The 26,676-nt window shown below is 43.7% G+C and overlaps 1 protein-coding gene across 1 annotated transcript in view; it reads left to right on the forward strand.

The window, feature by feature from the left end:
* SPATA17 (spermatogenesis associated 17) overlaps positions 1-26,676 on the forward strand; it is an 895,854-nt gene that overhangs the window by 683,184 nt on the left and 185,994 nt on the right. Inside the window, exon 9 of the mRNA XM_086925466.1 lies at positions 14,911-15,046. Coding sequence (XP_086781592.1) covers positions 14,911-15,046 — 136 coding nt within the window. The remainder of the gene's footprint in view (positions 1-14,910; positions 15,047-26,676) is intronic.

A 26,676-nucleotide genomic window follows, 5' to 3' on the forward strand; every position in this document is an offset into this window, starting at 1 on the left:
TCGAACACCACAAAGGAATTGAGGGCATAAGACATTTCCTGGGACGTAAGTCTTGTGCATACTATAGCCACAACAAAATGATCTGCAACCTGGTACTTTGGTGTTTAAACAATAACTTTTTCTTGTTTGGAAAAGATATATGGAAACAAATACGCGGAGTTGCCATGGGCTCCTGCTTCTCCCCCAGCTACGCGTGTTTACACGTGGGGCTGTGGGAGGAGCAGGAGTTACCTGGCATTGCTGGATTCGCATGTGTTAAATATTGGATGCGCTTCATTGATGATATTTTTTGTGTGTGGGAGGGGGACATCAGTAGTGCTCAGAATTTTGTGAATGCGCTTAATAAGAACCAGTTCAACTTATTTTTCACTTCTAATATCAGTGACACTACTGCTGAGTTTCTTGATGTCTCTATCAATGTTGTTAACAATAAGATCATCACTGCCCTCCACAGGAAAGCCACTGCTGGCAATAGTATTTTACATGCCAGCAGTGGGCACCCTAAACACGTCATCATGAACATTCCGCTTGGCGAATTGCTGCGCCTGAAGCGAATATGCAATACTCAAGAAAAGTTTGAGGAAGGGGCATCTGCTATGCTTGAAAGACAGGAAGCAAGGGGATACAGCAAATCATGCCTTGCTACTGCACTGCAGAAGAGTAGTGAAAGAACTAGGGACTCTTTACTGTCATCCAAACCCCCTGATAGTGACGCAACATCCAATACCAGCAGATTAATAACTACTTACAGTAGACAGCACCGCAAGATCAAATCCATTATCAACAAACACTGGGCAGTCTTAAAGACTGATGGAGTGTTATGCAATCTAACTCCTGACAAACCTACAATCACATTCAGACGTGCTTACAGCATGCGCAGTTAGCTAGTACAATCTAGCCCTGAATTACCCATGATTGTTCAATGGTTTGGTAGAAAGGGATTTTACAAATGTTCCTCATGTCGGGCGTGCAAGTTTGGACAAAATACCACTCATTATCGCACTCCGTTTTCTGAAACAGAATTTCCAATTCACGGCAATTACAACTGCCGTACAGAGTTTGCGGTTTATGTCCTAACCTGTACCTGCGGTCTACGCTATGTAGGCAGTACCGGCGCACAAGTGCATGTCAGAATACTGCAGCACCTTCGTGCCATAGTTAATCACGACGTGGCAAACCCGGTGGCGCGCCACTTTAACAGCAGACATGACAGGGATCTGTTGTGTCTTACCTATTATGTTATTGACGCCGTCGCCCCCTTAAGGCGGGGTGGCGATCGTGACAAACTATTGCGCCGCTTAGAAACGCAGTATATTATCAAACTCGACAGCAAACAACCCAATGGGTTGAATGCGACGGAGGATATGCATAACTTCTTGTAGGAACATCGACCTAACACAAATATTCTGTATATAATTTACAAACTGAAAACAACGTGAGAACCAGTTAACAATTGTACATAGTTTGTATATACATGAAATTCTGCATCTCAGCACCTATTTTAGGTATTCTGTAGTCCTATCTCTTAAAACAGATCTGTCTGCTTGGTTTTTTGAACAGCACAGTTTTTTTAAACAAACACTCGGGAAAGTCCCTTTTTTATTTGGTGGTTTTTGTTACACTGTACATTTATTAGAGCACTTTTTTCAAAACACATTTGTCTATGTAAATAGTCCGTATATATTTATGATATTTCGAAAAATGAAAAATATTTTTGTGAGAAACAAATACATAGGACTGAGAAATATATATTTCTGTGTTTTCGTACACGTAGGTGCTGTTTTTGGTGTTATTTACATAATGTTATTTGGTTGTTTCATGCTTGGGTAACAAATTATACTGCACGGCTATGTTTTGCATCCTCACATTTATATTTTTGTAGCCTTGGTTCAGTCAACAATCCATTATTATTTGTTGGAGTACTGTGAAGTTTATAAATGCATTTAAGCAGATCATTGGTTGTTAAAGAGCAGCATTCAACACTATTTGCGCATTCATGCGGCAATTCTGACGTTTATAAAAATGTTATTCTGTGTGCATCAGCATATACAGAACTCCGTTTGGACTGATATTGACAAATCCCCAGGCATGTAATTTTGTTACTGTTTGGATTGCAACTTTGTTATAAACACATAGCGTTTTTGTGCACTGTTCCTTTAATTTGTTTTGTATCTTGCATTGTGATACAACCATGTGACTCACGTTGGGGAGGTGGGGCCCGGAAGGGTGTGTCCTCACTGCATAGATAAAAAAGTTTCCGATTTGTGCAATGTGGTTTATTTTTCAGAAAGACACACATTCACTGGATGGTGTCATCAGTGATGTCATGAGTGATGTCACTGACCACGTCATGAGTGATGTAATATGTGACGTCATCAGCAGTGCATTACACGCGCAAGTTATAGTGAGTCCAACTAACTATAACGTGGAATTTCAATGGTTTTATGTCAGTAAAATTTCCAGCTAACTATAACTGGTGTGAAACCTATGGTTTTTTCAGTGAATTTAATAGGTTTTTTAAATGCTAATTCCTAACTATAACTGGTGTGAAACCTATGTTTTTTTCAGTGAATTTCATAGGTTTTTTAAATGCCAATTCCTAACTATATATAAGGCCCCAAACCTATGTTTTTTTCTTTGAATTTCAAAATTTGGTTAATACCAAATGTCTATAGCTATGAAATGTAATATTTTTTAAAATGAATGAATCCTATATTTTATTTTTATTTAAAACATTTTTTTTTTTTGACCCTGGAGCGCTCCCGGGGCGCGCCCCGGTGAGCGCCCCGGAGTGCGTAGTCGTTTGAAGCGCCCCGGTGCGCGAACCGGGAAGCGTCCCGTTAGCGCCAATGTCGCGAACGAAAACATGATCGTGACGTATCGCGTAGCCGCGTCCGCGTGATACGCACGCCGTAAGCGCACCCGGAAGCACTCGAGCGAATACGATCGCGCAACGTAAACATCTAACGCGCTTACGCGACGTGACCCGGGCTGCACGCCCGGGGGCGCGTCGCGTAAGCGTGTCGGTCTTGTGACCTGAAAATAACACTTTTTATTGGTGCAGAACAGTTTTGGTTTCATAATGATGAAATCCATGGTCTTGTGACCTGAAAATAACACTTCTCATTGGTTCAGGCCATTTTTTTTCCAAATGATGAAAGACCCCACCTTTTTTCCTTATTCTGACTTTGTCCTTTGACTGAGGAAGACCTGTTTGTACCTCTCTGTACCTTTTTGATCTAAATAATGGCTTCAGTAGCAGCAGCAGCTGGTGCATCTGCACCACCACCACCACCACCACCAGAACTACCAAGATGTCGGAATCGGTCTTTGTGGGCCGCTGTCCGTGCAATGCGTGGTATTTGGCGACCTCAGTATTAAGAACCACAAATCCCAGAGGGCCAAGGGTTACGCTGCGCAGGACGTCCGTTGCGCAGCCCCGGAACTTAAGCCTGGAAACAAGGGAGAACGGAGCCGATAATTTTGCCGTGGTGTGCCGAGGTGAGGAGAGGTTTGTTCTTTCACAGTAGCAACCGTGAGTAAGGAGTTTCCATGTGTTTGCCGGCTGGAGGCACACGGATTAGAGACCAACGGATCTTGTGCTGTGTTTCGTTCAGGAAACGGACTCTGCTGAGCATGTCTGTTTCTCCCCTGACTCTTTGAATTACCTATGGTTGCTTTCCCGGTTTTCTGAGAATCGCGGCTGCGTTCTCTTGCAAGGGAAAACCTTGGGGAAGCAATATTTCGGAGAAACAATATTCAAGAAACAATTGTGTATATTGGATTTTGTACATTGAGTGCTATAAACAATTCTCACAGTCACCGGAGTGGTATCGGACTAGTAACAACGGGAGAGTGCATTGATTACTCCAACCAAAGGGGTATAAACTCAATCGAGTGTTATAACTTATAATTTTGATTGCGGGAAGAAACAGGATAATGAAGGTGCAGTGAACCTTCAGCTTATTGTTTATTCTTTGTTTTCTTTCGACAACCTCTTTGTGCTTTATTTACAATGCAGGAGAGGAACATGGGGGTGCCTAGTTAAATCAGAAAAGTGGAGCAAGGCAGAACATTGTCAGAAATTGGTAGGTGAGGTGTTGTAAGAAGCTCAGGTACTTGGTGAGACTGTTGTATATCTCATGTGCATATCTTTGTTCCTTTCTTAGCAGATTGCTGCCACTGATAGGACCTTACCTCCCTCTCCTGTATACAAAGATTATGTATTTTTCTTTTCAGGTATGAGTGTGTAAGATTAAGAACAGAGTATTACCACACAAATTAGAGTTAGAGTTCTAGAGTAGACAGGGAGGGGTGTGAAGCTAAAAACCTTTTCTTTGTCGTTACAGATGTCCCTCCCCGCTGTCCCCTTCCTTTCCCGCGCTCGCGGGACCATCCTATTGGTCTGTGCTATATACCGGGCCACGGGGTGGTTGCGTGGGTGTGGGTATAGGTCTCTCAACACAGCCCCGAGGAGAAGTGTGACGGAGCCTGACACAAGAGGATCACCACAAGATTACATTGGTGGTCAAGAAGAGGAGGAGGAGGAGGAGGAGGAGGGGAGGAGAAGATGGCTTGAAGAACACAATACCCCATACCAGCCAAGACCACACATTATATGGGAGTTTTTTTCGATCCCAGAGGGGAAGAAAAAAGTAAATGCAGCCAAGGTGACTTGCCTAATCTGTGGCATGGAACTTTCTAGGGGGAACCCTAATAAAAAATATTCATTCGGAAACAACACAATGAATAGACACATGCAGCGCAGGCATCCAATCAACTATTCTGCTGCAGAGATGAGAGAACTGGCCATAAACCCTCCCCAAACTACAAGCACCTCCTCCAAAAGAAAGCAACGCACTCCGTCGGGACAAGAGGCAAGAGAGACGATTCCTTGCATTCAGCCACGGTTTGCGGATTTCCGAATAACCTGTTAACATTGTGGGAAGACCATCTCCTACGGAGAACAGAGCATAAAGCTCATCGTCCTTGCTGGGGACAACCACAAATGCCCCTTTTTTTTTTGCTCCAGTTGAGCCATTTTCAATTCCCTGTTTTTTCGTTTCTCCCCATGAAAAATACAAAAAAAATATAAAACTGTTCAGAAAACCCAAAAAAAGTTACAAATGTTCAAAAAAACAATAAAAAAATATAAAACAACAAAAAGAAGAAAAAAACAGTTCTTTTTAGAACTACCTCCAATTTATAAAAAAAGGCTACATTTTTTTAAAACTCTGTCATTCTTTTTTCCCCATGGTCCGCTCCCCGGTGCGCGTACTGGGCGCTCCCCCCGCGCAAATCCCAATTTTTTTTTTTTTTTTGCCCTGCTGGGCCCTTTTATGGCCCCCACATCAAACTTAGGGGGTCAGGGGGGTCAGGGGGGGTCTATCCCTGCCCCTTATGGTCATTTCCCGGCTGAATGGATTTCCACCAAATTTGGCAAAATTGTAGGGACTGGTAGCCCGATGTGCCTTTGCTATGTCTCAGGATATGTGCTCCAGTGGATTTTGAGTAATTTAGGTTAAAAAAAATATATATATCTAGAGCCGCGCCCCGGTACGCGCACCGGGGAGCGCTCAAAGCGCGCCACGCGACTTGCGTACGGAAAGCTGATTGGCTCTCGGGTGTCTGTAAACATTCAAAACAGTCCGCAGCGGCCGCCATCTTGTACCTCGGTAGGATTGAGGTGGTAAAAATCAAGGGGGGAAATGAGCAAAAGGGGGCAGGGTACACCCCCCTGACCCCCTAGGTTTGATGTGGGGGTCATAAAAGGGCCGTACGGGGCAAAAAACAATTTTTTTTTTTGATTTGCGCGGGGGGAGCGCCCAGTACGCGCACCGGGGAGCGGACAGGTGAGTGTACGATTGAGAAAAAGAATGACACTTTTTAAAAAAACAATAGCATTTTTTTATAAATTGGAGGTAGTTCTGAAAAGAACTTTTTTTTTGTTTTTGTTGTTTTATATTTTTTTATACTTTTTGAAACAATTTTATATTTTTTTTGGATTTTTTACAGGGGAAAAACAAAAACAGGGATTCAAAAAATGCTCAACAGGAGCAAAAAAATGAGAACATTTAGGGACGGGGAGAGCATCGGTGTTCCTGTCTCTCTATTGCAATGAGTTCAACGATCTGCTCCCCATAACAGAGTAGTTCGTCATAGTCCACGCATAAAAATTTTATGCCTGCGAAAACCGGCTGGACGTTAGGGACCATTCTTGCACGTGTTGAACCTGAAGGTGTTGCTCCACCAGTGGAGGTGCTGCTGCCATCTCTTCGTGCCTTCTCTGCCAGCTCCCTGACACTCTCCCTGGAATAATTTTTTGGGTGTCTTCTTTTGACATGCCTAATTAAATTGGCATTTCCAAAGCTGTATTTTTTTAGAGGATTGCCTCTGGATAAAATACTTCCATATATTTTACAAGTTACTTTACTTGCATAAACTTTTTTTTGTCCTTCAGGGATGTCATAAAATTTCCAGATGAAGTGGTTCTTTGTTTTCTGGTGAGGAGGGTCCTCTTGCACAAATCCATCTGAATCACTGCTGGATGACTCCCTTGCAGCCATTGCTGTAGATCAGGAAAGTAATGAGTTGAAAATTCACAAAACACCTCTTGCTCTCTCCAAGTGCAAATCAATAGTTAGAGAAATGGGTGGGTTTCTCTAAATTTAGAAAAAAATAATTATTGAACCAATGAAAAGTGTTATTTACAAGTCACATGACCATGGGCTTCATCATTATGAAACCAAAACTGTTATGAACCAATGAAAAGTGTTATTTTCTGGTCACATGACCCGACGCGCTTACGCGACAAGCCCCGGGGCGCGGCCAGGGGAGCGCCGCGTAAGCGTGTCAGACGCCTACATTGCGCGATCGTATTCGCTTGAGTGCTTCCGGGTGCGCTTACGCCGTGCGTATCACTCGGACGCGGCTACGCGATACGTCACGATCATGTTTTCGTTCGCGATATTGGCGCTCTCGGGACCCTCCCCGGAGCGCGCCCCGGGAGCGCTCAAAAAAAAAAAGGGAAAATTGTAGGGACAGGTAGCCCTATTCTGAAGTGCTTTTTACGAAAATTAACTTTGGAAAAATATGTATTGTGCTACATTGGGCTTTATATATGTTAGAGCCAAAATGTAGCCCAAATGTAGCCCAATATAGCCCAATGTAGCCCAAAGATGGCCACCAGAGACAAAAAAAATATATAGCTCAAATATAGCCCAACTGTAGCCCAATGACAGAATGTATCAGAGTGTTCTAAACAACTAGAGCGCTAACAGTCTTACTTATAAAGTGAGACTTATAGTTAGGAATTAGCATTAAAAAAACCTATGAAATACACTGAAAAAACCATAGGTTTCAGACCAGTTATAGTTAGGAATTAGCATTTAAAAAACCAATGAAATTCACTGAAAAAACCATAGGTTTCACACCAGTTATAGTTAGGAATTAGCATTTAAAAAACCTATTAAATTCACTAAAAAAACCATAGGTTTCACATCAGTTATAGTTAGCTGGAAATTTTACTGACATAAAACCATTGAAATTCCACGTTATAGTTAGTTGGACTCACTATAACTTGCGCGTGTAATGCACTGCTGATGACGTCACATATTACATCACTCATGACATGGTATAGTGAGTCCAACTAACTATAACGTGGAATTTCAATGGTTTTATGTCAGTAAAATTTCCAGCTAACTAGAACTGATGTGAAACCTATGGTTTTTTTAGTGAATTTAATAGGTTTTTTAAATGCTAATTCCTAACTATAACTGGTGTGAAACCTATGGTTTTTTCAGTGAATATATATATATATACACAACGCTCAGCTTTAGACTTTGTTTTTCTAAAGAACCGCACTCGTGGAACCAAAGTTATCAGTGCTCACACCATAGGTTTTTAATCACAAAGTTAACAGACGCGTTTCAGCATCAAGCCTTCATCAGTGTCAATTACATTGTGCGAGATGGCTCGGGGGTTTATGCAGACATTCATAGACATAGTTGACGGACTCAGTTGTTATTTTAGGTCGCGCCATCTTGGAACATGTAAGTACAAATTATTCCATACGCGCTCTCTTAGACTCTAAATGTAACCTTGATATAAAGTATATTGCCGTGTATCGGCATAGCTCCCCGCATTACCACATTGCGGGGAGATACAAAGGGGGGGCATAAAGCCTTACAGCCCCCGCATTCAAGATTACCATCTGTCCATCAAGCCATGTATTGGCAGGTCTATGCTTACACATACCAGCTTATTTACACCAAGTGCAATGTCACTCAAAATCATATAGCCAAATAAAGCTTAAATTAAATTAAATTAAAGCATTCAATATGTTGCACCATATCTTTACAGATAATAATATTCCTAACGCCTATTCCTTACTCATCCGCCAAGTTACTTTTATAACAATTAGCTTGCAGTTCTATGTTAATTGGGGTGGGCGGGATATTCTAGGAGTTACTAGGGCAACATATAATACAAACGAACTTAAATGTCATATACTACATTTTCACTCAGATTATCTCATCACAAAAGGTTCATGATTGTCAAATTTCAAAGTTCTTGGGAAGGCCAAAACCAGTTATCTACGATCAGTTAAGTACTCAGCTCATTTATTGGATTATTTTCCCAAATGAACAGCCAGTTCTTCTCCGCTGTTCAGTCCAAGTGGTGCCTTAGACATGAGGTCAATATTATACCTGGATTCCAGGCGTCTCAGTTTCTTCAGTCTGTCTCCTCCTCTCACACTTTTGGGCACAAAATCAAGGCCAAAATACTGCAGCTTACTTCTATCTCTTTGATGCATTTGGTCGAAATGTCTTTCTACAGGGTACGCCGGGTCTGCCTTGTCAATTGCCCTTAGATGTTCCAGGACCCTGATCTTGAGTTGATGGATCGTGCTCCCAATATATTTTAGGCCGCATGGGCAGACCAGACAGTAGACTGCATAGTTGGTACTGCATGTCATAAACTTGTTGATGGTTTTGGACATCTCCACGCCAGGAATTTCATATTTACGCACTCTTCTGCTTCCTGTGCAGGCTTTACATTTCCCGCAGGGGTAAAAACCCCCCATCTCTGCAATTTTGCCTGTCCTGGTGGTGGCTTTTTCAAAGTGGCTTTTCACCAATGAGTCTTTCAAGGACCTTGCCTTCCGGTAGGTGACTAGGGGTTTTGCTGGAATATCATCCTTGAGGATGGGATCAGTTTTCAGAATATGCCAGTTTCGCTGCAATATTCTTCTTAAGTTCATAGATTCGCTGGTATAAGGTGTAATCAAACGAAATTTATTTTCGTTGCTAGATTGTCCGTTTTCAGGTTTTGGCTTAAAAAGATCTTCTCTTTTGATTTTTCTGACTTTTTTCAGAGTTTTGGATAGGGAAACGGGATCATATCCTCTTCTACAAAATCTCTCTATGCATCTCTCTGCGGCTAACTCAAAATCCTGCTCCCTCCTGCTGTTCCTATTCATCCTGAGCAGTTCACCATACGGAATACTTTGTATTAGTCTCGTGGGATGATTGCTATCAGCTCTCAGGATGGAAATGCCTGCCGTGGGTTTTCGGTATAGTGAGGTTTGCAACCCATCTTTATCCACACTCACCCTCAGGTCAAGGTAGTCAACCGTAGTTGCACTAACCGTTCCCGAAAAGTGTAGGTTGCAGTTGTTGTCATTTAGGACTTCTATATATTGGTGTGCCCCCTCCATCGTCCCTTGCCACACGATGAAGAGGTCGTCAATATATCTAAACCACCTCACCACCTGCCCCGTTTCCTGTCCCTCAATCCGAAGTGCCATGGGCACCTGCTCCTCCCACCAGCCAACGAACAAGTTCGCATAGCTGGGGGCAAAGCAGGTGCCCATCGCAGTTCCGGAAATCTGTGTGTATAGTCGATCATCGAACAGGAAAATGTGGTTTGTTAGACAGAATTCTATGAATTCCAGCAACATCTGGTTGTGTAGTGCGAAGTGTGGCTCAATGGTTAGAGGTGGCAGACCCGGAAGCTGAGATCGGCCCGGGACCAGGGTTCGATTCCCAACGCGGCAGGGTCTTGGGTCAAAATGTCCGCGACCTGATAATTCTCGCCTCGGCGCCTACTCTAACCTTGGGTCCCACTCTGCAACTCTGGGCAATAGCTTGCTTAATCTTCACAACGGCCCCTTCAACTCCGGGGATGCCTGGTCTCACCTTGGGGGTGCCCAGAAGGGACCATCTCACAGGGAAAGCCAGGACGGGTTCCCTAGCGGTATACAGCGCCGGGACGCCCGCGTTGTGGGCAGCTCTACCTTCTATGCCGAAAAAGTTGAGAAATCCGCCAATGCTCCGAGAGAAATGTTTCAAATCGTAAAAACGCTGATCAAGGCCCCTGACCCTCCCACATCCGAACTTTCCCCGGAAGAATCCGGTGCTCGTTGCAATGACTTAGCAAATTTCTTTGCCACGAAAATCGAAAAAATTCTACTTTCCCTTCCCCCATCCCCAGGAGTAGAGTTCAATCCTCCATCGAGGGACGACACTAACCCCGCCTCACCTGGCTTAGCACTTTTCCACCCCCTTAGCGACGAACTCTTCCCCTCCCTTTTTAACTCCATAAAGAGTGGCTCCCCTCTTGATCCCGCCCCTATGTCTATTTTGAAACTTGTCCTTCCCCAGGTCAGTAGAAATATCATCGATCTTGTTAATACCTCCTTGGACTCTGGGATAGTCCCTCAAGATTGGAAATTAGCCATGGTAAAGGCCTTGTTAAAAAAACCAAACCTTAATCCTGAGGATTTCTCTAATTACCGTCCCATTTCCCTCCTCCCCGGTATTAGTAAGCTGGCTGAAAAGTGGGTCAACAAACAATTGGCATCTTACTTAGAGTCTCAAAATCTGCTCCATCCCACACAAACTGGCTTCCGGAAAGGACAGGGAATGGAAACGGCCTTGCTGAGGGTGGTTGAGGTATCCAGGAGGATTCTGGACGCAGGTGGCAGCGCGGCCATTATCCTCCTGGACCTCAGCGCCGCCTTCGACACGGTTAATCACCGTGTCCTACTCGCTCGCCTAGAGAGAATTGGAGTCACAGGCAAAGCTCTGGCTTGGCTTAAATCCTTTCTCAGTAACAGACTTTTTAAAGTCTTCTCGGACACCAACTGCTCCCTCCCAATACCATTGCAGTGTGGGGTGCCACAGGGCTCCTCCCTTAGCCCCACACTGTTCAATGTGTATATGGCCCCCTTGGCTGAGGTAGTAGCCCCCTTCGGAATCCAACTGGTGAGCTACGCTGACGACACCCAGCTAGTAGTCTCTCTCACCCAGGCAGACTCCCCTCAAAACAATCTCTGTAGCTGCCTGGTTGAAGTCGCAGGTTGGATGGATGCCTCCCAACTAAAGCTGAACGGAGGAAAACCCGAGCTAATGTTGCTCGGAAGAAAGGCCTCCTTCAACACCCCCACCATGTGACCTTCCTGCATGGGACCCGGACCCACCCCCAAAACGGAGATAAAAAGCCTAGGGTTCTGGCTCGACAATGAGCTCTCTTTTAAAACTCAGGCGAAAAAGACCGTGGCCACATGCTTCGGCCTAATAAAAACGATACGGAAAATTCTTCCCCAGCTGCCGGAGACTGAGAAGAAAACCATAGTCCAGTCCCTCATTCTATCCCGGCTGGACTATGGAAACGCCCTTTACTTGGGAGCCCCCATCTCAGTCATCCGTCAACTGCAGATTGCTCAAAACTCTGCAGCAAGGCTACTTACCGGAACTAGTCGTCGTACCACCGCAGCCCCTGCATTAAGGGCGTTGCACTGGCTCCCAATGAAGGAGCGAATCCACTTCAAGACCCTATGTCTGGTACACAAGACTCTGTATGGGAGCGGCCCGCCCATTCTGAAGGATATGATCAGACCCTATGTTCCATCTAGGCACCTTCGCTCTAACCACCAAAACCTCCTCATAACGCCCAGGACCAATAAAGTCCGGTCTGGGGATCGCCTCTTCTCCCGAAACGCGGCGAAACTTTGGAACGCCAAACCACTATCACTTCGTCTAGAACCCAGCCTTCTGGTGTTCCGAAAACAACTAAAAACACTACTGTTTCCTAGACCATAATCTGTCTTTCCCCTAAACTCCGCATTTCCATCATTCTTCAAGCGCTGGGATGCTTCCGAGTAGCCATGCGCTATACAAGAACCTTTCCAATTCCAATTCCCAATTCCTGTGCGCTTTACAAGTATACAACATACATACATAGTGCAAACCTTGCAGGTCTTTTGTTTAGGAAATGCTCCACTGCTACTAGGCCCAGTTCATGCTTGATATTGGTATAAAGACTTGTTATGTCTAGTACCAATAAGAGAAGATGGATCCCATACTATATCTGCAATTTTCATCAGAAAATCCTTAGTGTCTTTTATGTGGGATTTTAGTTGGGTCACAAGGGGAAACAAGAAGCTATCTATAAACTTTGACATATTTTCTGTTAATCCGTTGATAGATGCCACTATTGGTCATCCAGGTGGTTCTACTGCATTTTTATGTAGTTTTGGAAGATGATAAAAGGTGGGAATTGTGGGGTTGTTGCTGCGTAAATACATATTTTCATCACTTCCCAACATTAGTTTCATGTACCACTTGCTGACCAGTTCATCATATCTCCTTATGCCATCCTTGTATTTTCTCTCATCTGTTTGTTGATAATATTGCTTATCCGAGAGCTGTCTTAGTGCTTCTTTATGATAGTATTCCCTAGTGAGTAGGACCACATTGCCGCCCTTATCTGAGGGCTTGATTATAGTATTTTCATCTTTCTGGAGATTTATCAGAGCATCTCTTTCTTGAGGGTTGATGTTATAATTTCCCCTTAACGTTGTTCGTTTGCTTCTTAGAGTCACCAGATCTTTCAGAACAGTCTCGGAGAAGGCGTCTATCGCATCCCATGGCATTACTGGACAGAATGTCGACATGGATTTAAGGCCGCTCTCCTCCCTCTCCTGTGTGATGTTATTGATCGTTGCTCTGTCGATCATGGTGTTGCCTTGTGAGCTTTGCGCATTCCTTTCCATCCTTAAATTTTCTAGGTTTTCTATCCCCCTCAGATCTTCACAGGATAGGATATCGGTAGCAGTCAGTCTTTTATTGGCAGGTTTAGGTCCTTTGGATGATGTTCTGAGTTGGTGGTATTTGTGTAATTTGAGTTTTCTTACGAACGTGTACAGGTCAAATCTCGTCTGCGTATATTCACTCTTATTGTTAGGGCAGAAGCTGAGGCCTCAGCTAAGTAGGTTTTCTTCTGCTTCCGTTAATGTTCTATTGGATAGGTTGACTACCGTAAGGTCAGCTGTTTGCCCAGCGATCATTATTTGTTTGTTTTTCTTCTGATAGAGGTTTGTCCACCTTTTTGCTTCCCGGCTGTCGTTCTTTTTCTTTGTTCCTCCACAGCTTCACTGTCGGTGACTTCTGATTCTGATGTATTGACTGGCGATACCATGCCCTGGGCTCTTCTTCGATCCACCTCTCCTCTGGGTGCGTCGTATTTCTTGGCAAATGATATATATATATATATATATATATATATATATATATATATATATATATATATATATATATATATATATATATATATATATATATATATATATATATATATACATATATATATATATATATATATATATATACATATATATATATATATATATATATATACATATATATATATATATATATCCACCACCAGCCTCGCCTCTTCCTAAAGAACGGGTCTGACACATGCATTGGGACCACACCAGGAAAGTTTTATTGCCACCATCCGGACATCACAGTTCCATAAAAACACCTGGCAGACGCGTTTCGGCGTTTGCCTTCCTCATTGCCAGCATTGTGTTCCTAGGTTCGATAGTTCTGTGTGGGGTGTGGGGTATATCCTGCTCAGTATACTCCCATTGGAGGCAAGCGTGTCAAATCAGAGGTGCCGGTCTTCATACCTCTGCAGCAGTCCTCGCTATGCATGCTGGTAGATTGAGTCCCCACACTGGTCCGTAGTCCGTTCAGATCACACAGACAGGATATGTAGGCAAATCCTTCAAACACGTGGACTCAAGGTACAATGACCGGTCCGTGCACTCAGTAATGCCCCAACAATTGTCAGCCGTGTGGGTTTGCCCACTGTCTGCTGCGCGATCACATCCTGACGGCAATCGTCTCCCGGTGGTGTCCCAGTCAGCTGGAATCATATATATATATATATTACACATAATACTTACCTTTAATACTCACCAAAATACTTACATTTAAGTGTAACTCTTTTATTACGAGTATGCCTTCACCTTTAATCCGTGGTAAAGGCATACTCGTTGTTAAAAAAATTGTTTTAAAAATATTTGTTGTAAACACATTGTCGTTGTTTAGCCTTCGTTGTAAAGGCATTTAGTTGTTCAGCCTTCGTTGTAAAGGCTGTTTCCCGACATATCATATGACGTATCTTAACTCGTTGGCTGCGTCGAACGTTCAGCTCCAGTGCTGAACGTTCGAAAAAGGGGTGGGGGCAGCGTCGGCGAACGGACGTGCGCAGCACTACCAAGGTAGTGCACGTGACGACCATTGGCAGACGACAGCAGCCAACGGGTTAAGCTTGCTTTTACTTCTAGTGTTGTGTTGTGTGTTCTAACACAGTGGCCTCTCATCCAGTCATAACAGTCATAACATGCAGCACTAGATATTCTTATAGTACTGAAGGAAATGAACATGCTCATTCACTGTTATGATAAATGTTTTTGGGTTTGTTGTTTTATCTCATTCACTCTGAACTCAAAAAGTAACATATAACTGTGTATCACTTACTCATCTAGCTCAAAACCAAAATATACATGTTTCCTACTTATCTAAATCATGTATTTTGTATTCATTTCATCTTCAGCTTCATCAAAGTTTGCATCAGTCACAAAGACAAACCGTATGAGCCATCAGTTCATTCAACAACGGAGTACAGAAAAAACCCGTTTGGAACCTTGCATTTTCGAGAAGAATACCAAGAGAAGTGGAAAAGTAGTAAGGTACTAAATAATTTTCGTCAAATAAACGATGTCAAGATTAATGCAAAGTTTGAGGCAAAAAAAATAATAATCCAGATTTTAATGTAAATTCACATTTTAATTGCTTTAATGATAAAAGTTTGGTTTTTAATTTTTGTTATATTGACTATCGAAGTGCGCATTAGGGGATCCATTGCGATGCCAAATCAGTAACATGCATGTAACACCGTGGATAGTAGTTCCTAGAAATGTTGGAAAGGAGGAGGGGAGACTTGGAGAAGTCTTTAGTGATGGGATTAGGTGCAACCATCAGAGTCATTCTCTTATGAGAAGCTTAATCAGCCCACTTTCAATAAGAACAAGACAGGCTGAGCAAAATAAGAGAATGGCTCCATGCTGCTATACTGAAATGAAATTCTGCTCTGTGTACTAAAGAAAAACCTGATGAGATATTTTAACTTCTGGCTTCAATCTCCACTCTAAGGACTTGCTCCACTGTGGAAGACTTCCAGGAACAGACATATCTGTGACTTCTGTGGCAGCTGTTTATATGCTGGGGAACAACCCGCTCAGATGGTTGCATGCTTGTAGCTATTGACCAATTGGTAGAATACCCAGGTAAACGAGGACCTTGAGAAGACATATAGGACCTGATTTAAAGTTGTATGGTAATGGAAAATCAGTGGGTTTCTGTAAGAAGGGCTAAATATAGAGGAGGATCTACGGGTGGCAAATAGTCCGCTATGTGGCCCTGAATGCTCTTATATAGTTTCGTGACCAAGCTTACAAAGTAGCATTGTGTACCACAAGATTTGAAGATGCATGCTGTTATGGCTTGCATTTTCCCTCCAAAATGCAATGGCATCTCTAGACACGATTTTTAAGCAAGTTTCCACATGTAAAACTGGTGCGGCCTCCGACAACAGGTGATCATGAATATGTATACACATGTATATACCTACCTCGAGTGAAATCACACCCGACCACTGTGCACTGTTGCAGGAGACTTTTTTGTTTATTTGTTTAAATAAAGTTTTTTCCTTTCTTCATTTTCAAAAGTAGATCAAATTAAACATGTTCTTCAGTTCTGAAGTTACAACAAAACATTCACAATTATTTCAACAATTAGCAGATCTGACAGCAAAATTTGTAAACTCAACAAACATATCACATTGGTGTGCTTCTCCTTCATACACATACATATGTATATAACCTTTTTTCTCAGACTGAATTACAGATTGCTATGGTCAGTGGAAGGAGCAAGGTCTTTGGAGTGTATCCGTCTCTACCTTTCTCTTTCCACCACTCTCCTTGTGAGAGATTTATGGTTGTTTTATCCTCATATCTTTCTGAAACACTCAATCTGCTTATTTCACACCTTATTTCTTACCTTTTCAGTGTCCTCTTTTTACTCTCTCCAGCATATACTTCCTTGCAACTCTTTCTACAATGCCCCCGCACACACAATGCACCCGCTCACTTGTGCACACTGCATTTTCTTTATTTTTCAACTTTTTAATATATTGACAGCTATGTACTTCCTTCACACACTTTCGAATAAAATCACAATTATAATTGCCACACCTAAGCATTGTTCTGCGTGCTGTGCAGAGGGTCCAAATTTCGGATGAGCATGTATTCCAAACCCCTTTATAATCCACTGACAGGCACTGTGAGAATTGTGCAGTGTTCAGCCTGAACTCCATAGCTCTCAATCATGTCTCACTCACAAACTGAACTCACATAGTTTTATAAGAGCAACTCTTCACTATGAGTGAGCGCAACTTGTGGAATTTTACGTCACAGAATTCTGCAGAGTTACAAAAAAACTCAGCGAGTTTCCACGGAGTTCTGTCAATAAGCAGAAACAGCCATGTCATGCTGCTTGCGCTGTAATTTAGTATAGGGAGAACGTTCCACGCTGAAAAATCAGCACAAACAGCACCACATGGTGTTCCAGCGGACGCTGCTACTCAAGTTGCTGCTTGAGTAGATTTATTTACTTGAGCATCAGTCTTCTGACCGTGAATGGTTGTGAGTGCCAGCAACAACCATTGTTAGAAAAATCTCACCGGATGTCCTCGTAGCAACCAGAAATTGGGTTAGGGGATCCCAATATCTTGCTTCAACTAGCCAACTCACTGTTTTGGAGTGTGCACGAGAAAAACATCTGAATTTGGCTTGAGTTCCGTTTTACAGGAGTAATGCAAAGTCAACAACATTTTGCCAATTCCACTGGCAGAAAGGAATATTGTGTGCACCTCTGCTGTTCACACTACATGCTATATATATGAGAAATATGTGCATGAAAAAACTACAGAAACACACCATCTTTGAAAAAGCAAATACTCCTTGGGAATGCAAGAGTAAGTAAAATGTGAAATGTAAACAGGAACAACATCACTGTTCCCAGGCTGTGAGGGCAGAGTCTGTTTAGGCTGGTTGTGGCTGTTGCTGGTGGTGGGCACAATCAATCAATAAATCAATCTTTTGTAAAGCGCACTACATACTCGCAAGGGTCTCAAGGCACTGGGGGGGGGGGCCCTACTGATCGAACAGCCAGGTCTTGGGTATCCTCCTGAAGGTCAGCAGGTCTTGGGTCTGTCATAGGCTCAGTGGGAGGGTGTTTCATGTCTTCACGGCGAGGTGGGAGAAGGATCTCCCACCGGTGGTTGTTCTTCGGATGCGCGGGACGGTGGCGAGTGAGAAGTCGGCGGAGCTTAGAGGCCGTTGGGGATGTAGAAGGAGAGCCGTCTGCTGAGGAAGGCTGGGCCAGACTTGTGGAGTGCCTTGTGTGCGTGGGTGAGGAGCTTAAAGGATATCTTCTTGATGACGGGGAGCCAGTGCAGGTTTCTCAGGTGGGGGGTGATGTGGCCGTAGCACGTCGAAGATCAGTCGTGCCCAGGCGTTTTGGATGCGTTGTAGTCGTTTGATGAGCTTGGTCGGAGCTCCCGCTTAGAGGGCATTTCCGTAGTTGAGTCTGCTGCTGACGAGGGCCTGGGTGACTGTCTTTCTTGTATCTGTTGGGATCCATCTGTAGATCTTGTGGAGCATCCGGAGGGTGTTAAAGCAGGAGGAGGAGACGGCGTTGACTTACTTGGTCATTGAGAGTGTTGAGTCAAGGATGATTCCCAGGTTGTGTGCTTGGTCGGTGGGTGTCGGGGCTGCCCCCAGTGCCGTCGGCCACTAGGAGTCATCCCAGGCTGAAGGGTTGGAGCCGAGGATGAGGACCTCCGTCTTGTCCGAGTTCAGCTCTAGACAGCTGGTCTTCATCCAGTCGGTGACAGCCTTCATTCCTTCGTGGAGGTTGGCTTTGATGGTGATGGGGTCCTTGGTGAGGGAGAGGATCAGCTGAGTGACGTCGGAATAGGAGATTATGTTGAAGTCGTGCTGTGAGCAACGTGTGCGAGCGGGCCATGTAAATGTTAAACAGTATCGCGCTGAGGGAGGATCCCTGGGGTACGCCGCAGATGATCTCGGCACAAGGAGTTGAGGAGGGGCCAAACATTTACAGGTGGGGTGCTGACCTCCCCCTTCATCTACACCGCTGCCAAAATGCATCCCACCTGCGTTGACTAGAGCCTCTTTAATGAAACAAAGACCATTTTAAGGTAAACATGTTTTGGCTTTACCTTTACCTACAGTTCAATGGCCAGGTGCATTACAACTCAGTTGAAGTAGCAACATATTAACCTGACAACTGACTTTAAAGTTTCCATTCTTTGATTAGCTTTTCATTTTAGCTAAGTATTTCATTCTGGGGTTCTCACTTGTCCTTCATTGTAAAATTGTACTAATGATGATACTTTGAACTGTACAGATAGGAGGCGTCATGGGCATGAGAAGCTTTTGAATAGGATGGTCTAATGAATTACATGGGACTCAGTATATTGGAAGTACAGATACGTGATAATGTGGTACTAAATTCAAGAGTACAAAGAGGTAGGAGCAGAAGTTGATTTTAAATTATACAGCTGTGTTAAAATAAGCTCAGGGTACCCTTGGACTATGGCAATATTAGTAATCTTATGAATTTCATCTCTATATTCTTTACCCAAGTTAAGAAGTTTTGCCCCATTAAATAGAGATGTAAAGGATTTTCCTCTTTTTGAAAGATTCATGCTGAAGCAATGCATCTAAAGTGACATTAGCCATATCTCTTTTATACAGATAATTTGTTTTATGTAAACAACTTTTAAATTTGCATCAAGAGATGGAAGAGGATGACCGGTTCACTGGAGGTGTAAGGAAGCAAGAGTGTAATACTGTAGTGCTCCACTGTATTTGCACTTAAAAACTGCATAAAATAAAAAAAATTCATTGGCTCAACTCACAAAGATGACTAGCATTGCTTTTTCTATTTTAAAAGGGTCCCAAGTATAAATAATTATTAATTTGGCTATATATGTGCGCTCCCTCATGCTTCCTGCAGTATTGTCATGTGTCCCTGTGAGCTTGAGGCTTTTAATCTATGCTGCCGGACCAAGCTAACTACTGTAGTGGACAGCTAACAGCTCAGAAGCCTTCCCAGAGCATTTTGGGTGAGATTACACTTTTCTTGGTAGAGGTAGGAAGTGGAGAAGAAATCTGTATAGCGTGATAAGCTGACACTCACTGTCAAGCCTTGGCATGCCCTTTTCACATGGACAATAGAAAAAAGGCAGAACTCATTGCATTAGGGGCTCCTTCAGAAGTTTTGAAGGGAAGGAGCCAGTTTGGCAAGATTACTTAGGGGCAGAAGTGCAGAACAGGCAAAAGCCTTGCAGACCACACCTTGATTATGCCATCAGGATGCTCTGCAGGACCTCTGGACTGATCCCAAGATGTGTCAGTTAGGGGTGATGTGGCAAGTCTGCAAAAACAGTGCTTAATACGGAAAAGACTAAGTTCCGGCACCTTAAGTTTTGCGCGGAAGCCCTCAGCCAGAGCAGAGAGAGCTGTTGGATATCAGGGATGCTGAATACTAAGGCTGCATAGTCCTGATTTCACCTTGTGCCTCTTTTATCCACCACCAGACAAACACCCCCTGCCTCTTTACCTCACTCTTTTATGTTCTTTTTCATCCTTGATTTCTTAGTTTGTCACGTTTTTTCCTGTATTTCTCTTCCTCCTTCTTTTCCCCTTTTTCCCAAAAATGAGTTCCGTTGGGAGCCACCTGCAACCACCGGCTCAAATTTAGCACTGGCAAAAATATAAAAACATTTTCTTTTTCCGAATAAAAGCTTTCAAAAGACATATATTTCATCAGTGACCTGTTGGGAGAACCTCCAGTTATTCCAAAAATAATCGCTGTCTACTTTTGACAGATGTCATAGTATTTTTTTGCCAGTTTGTTTACTGAATCCTCTTTGAAACATAAGCAGGTTTGGAAACAGTTGCGCTGAAAGATGTGCAGTTATCTAAGGACCTGGTTGAATCAGTACATTGTGCAATTTGTTTAATCTGGCATTTTAGACAGTTTCTTTTAATTGATACAAGGTTATGAAATCAGAGTTAGTTGATGCAAATGGTGGAAAGAGGGTTCTCCCCAGCATCTCTTACCAAATAAATTATAGTGATATTAAACTTTTATATGCCGACGTCATTCAAACAACTCAATAAACACTTCCATCTCCATGAATAACAAAGTTAGACCAAATGCTATGGATTTCAGGAAAAGTAAGAATTTCCAGTTGGTGTCCAGCACCTGATACCAACAACCAGAATTGTTTCAACATTGACTGAGAGCAAAAGGGGTCTATTAGGATTACGGGCGGACTTTAGTCCGCCTGCCACCCTAGCGGTGCTGGGACCGGCCGCCAGGGATGCGGCGGTCCCGTACCAGAAATTAGGATGCCACCTCCACGGTGGTGGTGGCATCCCCCATCCACAACTTTGTGGTGGGTGGTGCTCACAGCACCGCCCGCCACTATGCTGTGGATGCACCTTGTGCCTGCCACCTTATCCACGCCAATGTAGGTACACCCCACACCCCAACACGCTGGGGGCCCGCAACGGGCCCCCACATGCAGAATCTGCATGCCTTTCCATGGCGGCAAAGCCACCATGGAAAGGCACATCTCCGCATGCATTTTAATACGGATGTAAATTGATACTTGTATAGCGCACTACTCACCCGCAAGGGTCTCAAGGCGCTTGTACGAATACCGCTGTGGAACCCATCCTGGCTTTCCCTGTGAGGCGTCCACTCGTGGGCGTTCCCAAGGTGGAGGCCAGGCATCCTTAGCATTGTGGGGGCCGTTGTGGAGATTAAGCAAGCTATTGCCCAGAGTTGCAGAGTGGGACTCCATGATTGGAATAGGCACCGAGGCGAGAATTATCAGGTCCGTGGAATTTTGAGCCGAAGACCCGCGGAGGCGGGGAATTGAACCCTGGACCCGGGCTAGACCTCTGCAGCAGGGTCTGCCACTCTAACCATTGAGCCACACTTCTCTTGCAGACACCGCCACCATATTGAGCCCCTTTTCCACCCGGTCGAATCGTCGACGGGTGGATAACCGTCGGACGGTCTTTATGTCCGCCGGGGTCCCTCCACCATCGTAATATGGTGGGGGAAATAGTGGGCGGGCAGTGAGATATGGCGGGCGGATCCCCCCGCCATACGGGCGGTGGCGATCCGCCCAGTATTCTAATAGACCCCTAAGTCTTCATTTGCTCTTTGTAGGTAAAGAGCAGCTTTTGGTTAAATCATGAACTCTAGGCCAATTGTAACGAGGGCCAGAGGTTGGTCATTTTCGGTTGTCACTGACAATCTTTGGTACTCTCTTTCTTTCTTTGTTTGTGATGCTGGGAAATCTCTGCCTACCTCTGTGATCCACACAAAATCACTTCATCTGTAGAATACATCTAAATGTTTGCTCTTTAACACCAATATCTAGCTTCTTTTCCATCCTGTGCACATGTTCGTGTCAGCGCCAGGACACCTTTCAACATCTGTGGAACATTTGTTTCATTCATACATTATTGTCAAACAGCTTCATTATTTTGTGTGCTGTTGTGACGTGATCAATTCATACCACGGCAAACACACTGATCAGCAATAGCCATTACCTACTAAGAGCCAAAGAGAAAAAAAACATAGAAATTATATTTTGCTCTGAATTACAGTTGATACAATTATGTATACCATTATGAATCCGAAGGTCAAACAAATTACTCAAATCGCAGTACATGTTTTTTAGGTTATTTTGATATTCTTACATGTGAAACTTTCAAATACCGTTTTGATGGCTTAGAGGCATCTTTTACTGTATTAACAGAGAATAGTTTTCCAAAAAATAATAATACATAATATGACACATAGTGGGGCTTTTGAGGATTCATCCATTGGTCTGTTGAATTGCAATTCACATTTTAATTCCACAATCCACAGCATAGAGCATGGGTCAATGGGTGAGCCCACTTCACTCATAGGCTCCCTTCACTTTAAGTGCCTGCACAAAGCGTGTGCATCTTGCTCACATCCAATAAAAATTGTTCCTTTCTCTTCAGTCACAAAGCTCTTTCGAAGTGTGCTTTTTAATTTTCGTTTTTATTATCTTTAAAGACGTTTATTTTGACTGCATTTTGGGTGCCCAGTTAGAAGATGATGTATTTTCTGTATACTTTTTAAAGTTACTGTTATAATGTGTTGAAGTGACTCGATGATGGTGTTGCTGTTATCATCTTGTTTTCTTCTCTGAGTGATTATTTCTTCGTTTCGCCTTCACAAAAAATAATAGTAAAATGCCTGGCAAAAATGAAAAGCTCTTTTTTAAACATCACTAGGAAACAGCAATTTCAATGAATGTTTTTTAAAGTTAAAATGTGTATTGCAGGCATATGGTGACCACATGTAGGTGGCAGTATGTTCTCCTTTTCTATGCTTACAGTAGGAAAATAAAAAACAATCAATGCACCAGCATGTTAAGGCTAGACCTGTTAGCTTTGCCAATGCTTATTTACATATGTGTTTCGAATACAATTCAATTCTAAAGGTACAAACTTGTTTTATGGAAAGCTAAATTTGTATTGTTGACAGAGTTTAGGACTCAAAAGACCTAATTTGAAGTGCCTTAGCATATTACACAGTACATAAAGTTGACCTTTACCGTCTACAGCTCCTGGAATGGAGTGGGATGTGAAAGCTATCATGGATTTTATGTGACACAACAATGTCTGCAGAAACTTGGGTGGGACTGTGTCTTCTCTGCCCATTGCACCAAGTGATTGAATCTACTTTCACCAGAATCCTGACAAAAATGAACATTCAGCTTATGATGATCATAATTGATGTGCAAGTGCAATGCATGGAGATCACTACATCTGAACTGTACAGCAGAGAAACATGCCATGGTTGTGACTAATTTTACTCTTGCACATTGACTGGGATTAAGTACATATCAGCAAGCCAGCTTCGGAAATTGTAAAGGATAGTCATTTTCCCATCAATTGAACAGAATGGACGTGCAGCAGCTGAAATTCTTTGTTTGTTTCTTATGATCTTAGCACACTTAACTGCTGTGTGTGTGCATGTGTATATATTCACTAAGAAAACAAAGATTTCAGGGATGTTATAGTTAGGTTCAGATTTTACACACACAAGTCCATAGAAATTCAGCGGTTATTGTTACTTCAAGTTACTATAATTCATTCCCTAAGGTAACTATAACTCATGCACTTGACATGCAAAGTTTTCTCATCAATAATGTCACTGTAAATGCTATAGTGATATTATCAATGATGTCATAGAAGATGTCATGAGTGACTTAATATCTGGGGTAGTTAACAGTACTTGGTGATGGTGCGAGTCTTAGATACCTTAGGTCATGAGTTATAGTTCCTTGAAATAACTGTGGTTTTGCAAGTGTAAAATCTGAACCTAACTAACATCCCTGTAAGATTTGTTTTTTTTGTGAATTTATAGTTTTAAGTAAAATGCTGCACAGAGGGGGAGCTGGATGCAGTGCCTGACCTGGCCTTGTGCTGCCCCACCCAAGCTTGCTCCTCCTGCCCCCTCCTCCTTGTCATCCGTTGTCCAAGTACATGCCTCACTCACTCATTACAGCCCTGTGTGGCTTTTGTTCTGCTACTGTCCTTCCCGCCTACCATGAACAGTTAGCTTGCTACCTCATCCACATCCTCCCTATCATCTGTTGGTCAAGTCTACGCACCAGTCCCTTCCCTCCTGCCCTGCATTGTCCGATATGCTACCACTGTCCTCTATTTAACTTGATGTCCTTGCCCACTCCTCTTCCCCTCCATTGCCTAATACTATGTCCCATCAAAGCCCTCCTGATTAGCCTCTGTGCTTAGCTTGCTGTTCCTACCCTCCTTCCCCTACCCTTTCATGTCTGTGCTTACCCCTGCTCCCTGCTTTTTGTTCACCATGTTCCATGGACCTGCCAATGCTCTTCTTATGTACTCTGAGTGTTCTGTTGAGCTGTTATTGCACCTCACGCCTACCTAACATGGTCAGATGACTGCCGCCTGTCCCTGCCACCTCTCCCCTGCCTGACCAAGTTCCATGCCCCCTATCCCCTCCCTCCTGTCCTCAATGGTTCATGTTGCCGCCACTCCCTTCTTCTCTTCATGCTCTGTTGTGCAGCATCTTCTCCTTCTGCCCACCCTGCGTGGTTTTTTGTGAAGCCCCTTCCCCTGCCCTCTCTTGCCTGTGTCTAGCCCTTACCCTTCCCTTCATCCCTCTATGGTTCTTTGTGCATGCCCCTCCCCCTTGCCCACTATGGCCATTGTGTTGCCACTGAACCCCCCTTGCCATACATGGCCTTCTGTGCTGCCACAGCCTCTTCCACCAGCCCTGTGTGGGTAGCTTGCTGCCCCTGACCCCAGACAGCCCTCCCACCTTCCCTCCATTGTCTGTGTGTATGCCAGTATAGTCTCACTGTTGCCCTCCTTGGTGTATTGCACTTCCAGTGCCCTTCCCGCCTGCCCTCCATGGTCATCTTGCTGCTCCATCCCAGGCCGCTTCCCCCTTCCCTCAATTTTCAATGTGCAGGCCCCTATCCCCCATCCTGTCTTGTGTGACCCATTGTCGTGCCCCTGCCCCTGCCCCACCCCTCCTCCTGCCCTTCATGATCTGTTATGCTACAACTGTCTCTCCTGTCTGTCAGGTATAGTCAGCTTGCTTCCTTCGTATCTTTCCCCTGTGCTCTCTCTTGTCCATGTGAATGGCCCTGTCCCCTCTCTATTTCTTTCCATGGTCCTTTGTGCTGGACTGCCATCCCGCTTTCACTGTGTGGTGTATTGTGCTGCTGCAACCTCTGACACCTGCCCTGTCAGTTTAATGACTCTGCCCTTCTCCCCCTGCCCTCTGTTATCCAAGTCCACGTCCCTACCCCATTCCCCCTGCCCTCATACTTGCCAACATTTTCATCTTGGTAAGAGGGAGATTTTGAAAGACAAAACCTGGTAAATTGATTTTTTCCATTGATCTCCATTGAAAAAGAGGAGCTATTAGCAGATAAAATAAATGTGTTTTGGGTTTAAAAAGATCGGGAGTCTCCTGTCTGAATTGGGTCAGTTGGTAAGTATGGTTGTACTGCCACTGCCTCTTCTTTCTGCCCTCAACGGTATGTTATGTTGCCACAGCTTCTCGTGCCTGTCCTGCATGTTTGGTTTGTTACCCCGGCCCCCTTTCCCCTGCCCTCCATGCTACATTGTGCTGCCACCGCCCCTCCTGCCTGCCCAGGATGGTCAGCTTGTTGCCTCTCCACCCTAATCCCTGCCCTCAATTATCCGAGTCTATACCCCAGACATCTGCCTCCCTACAGTATTCTAATGAACAACTAGATTGCTAACATTCTATATTTATTGAAAAGTGTGGCATGCCTGACGTCCACTTGATGTAATCAAAACTGTAATACATAAAGTATTTCATTTATAAATTATAAAAATGAGAGGTCCTTATTTCCATAGAATTATGTTTAGTGTTCTAAAAAACGAACATGAGGACATATTTTCTGAGCTTTCAAATAGCGCCAAAGCCCTTTTAAATTATTTGCTGTCTTGATTTTTTTATCCAGTTGATTTCTTGATTATATGTCCCACCATGAGATCTGTGAATAGGCTCTGCCAAGATACAAGGATTTCCTTTAATATCTCGAAAACTACTGAACTGATTTACACCAAATAACAGAAGCCTGCTTTCTTGGCCAAGAGCAGCCTTTCTGCCAATTTAGGTGTAATTCCGTCCAGCGGTTCGGCCTGCAGTCGTATTTAAAATCTCTATGGGAATTAACATGGGAAACACACTTTCTTTTTTACTCTCCCTTTTTCTCTGCCCCCGCTTGAGGGATCACCTTGAAACTTTCCATGCACAACTAGAACCACTGGCATACTTTTTTTGGAAAATATTACAAAGATTTGTCAAACGGTGCAAAATGTATTGGCACATCAAAAAATGCTTTTCCTATGGAAAACGTAGCCTAACTATAACTACCTACATTACATTATTTTAAAAACAAGGCAGAGGAGGCTCTACAGCATCCCAAGCAGCCCCTGCAGCCCTAGGGACCACCATCTCCCTGGGGCAGGAATAATATATATGCGGGGAAGCCACGCGGCTCCCCCCTACCCTGGTGACTGCCACCTCCCGGGAAAAATACTGAATATTTAAAGGGGGCATGGGAACCCCCATCCCCGGGGACCACCAC

The sequence above is a fragment of the Lissotriton vulgaris genome, chromosome 6, assembly GCF_964263255.1.
Source record: "Lissotriton vulgaris chromosome 6, aLisVul1.2, whole genome shotgun sequence".
Lineage (NCBI taxonomy): Eukaryota > Metazoa > Chordata > Amphibia > Caudata > Salamandridae > Lissotriton > Lissotriton vulgaris.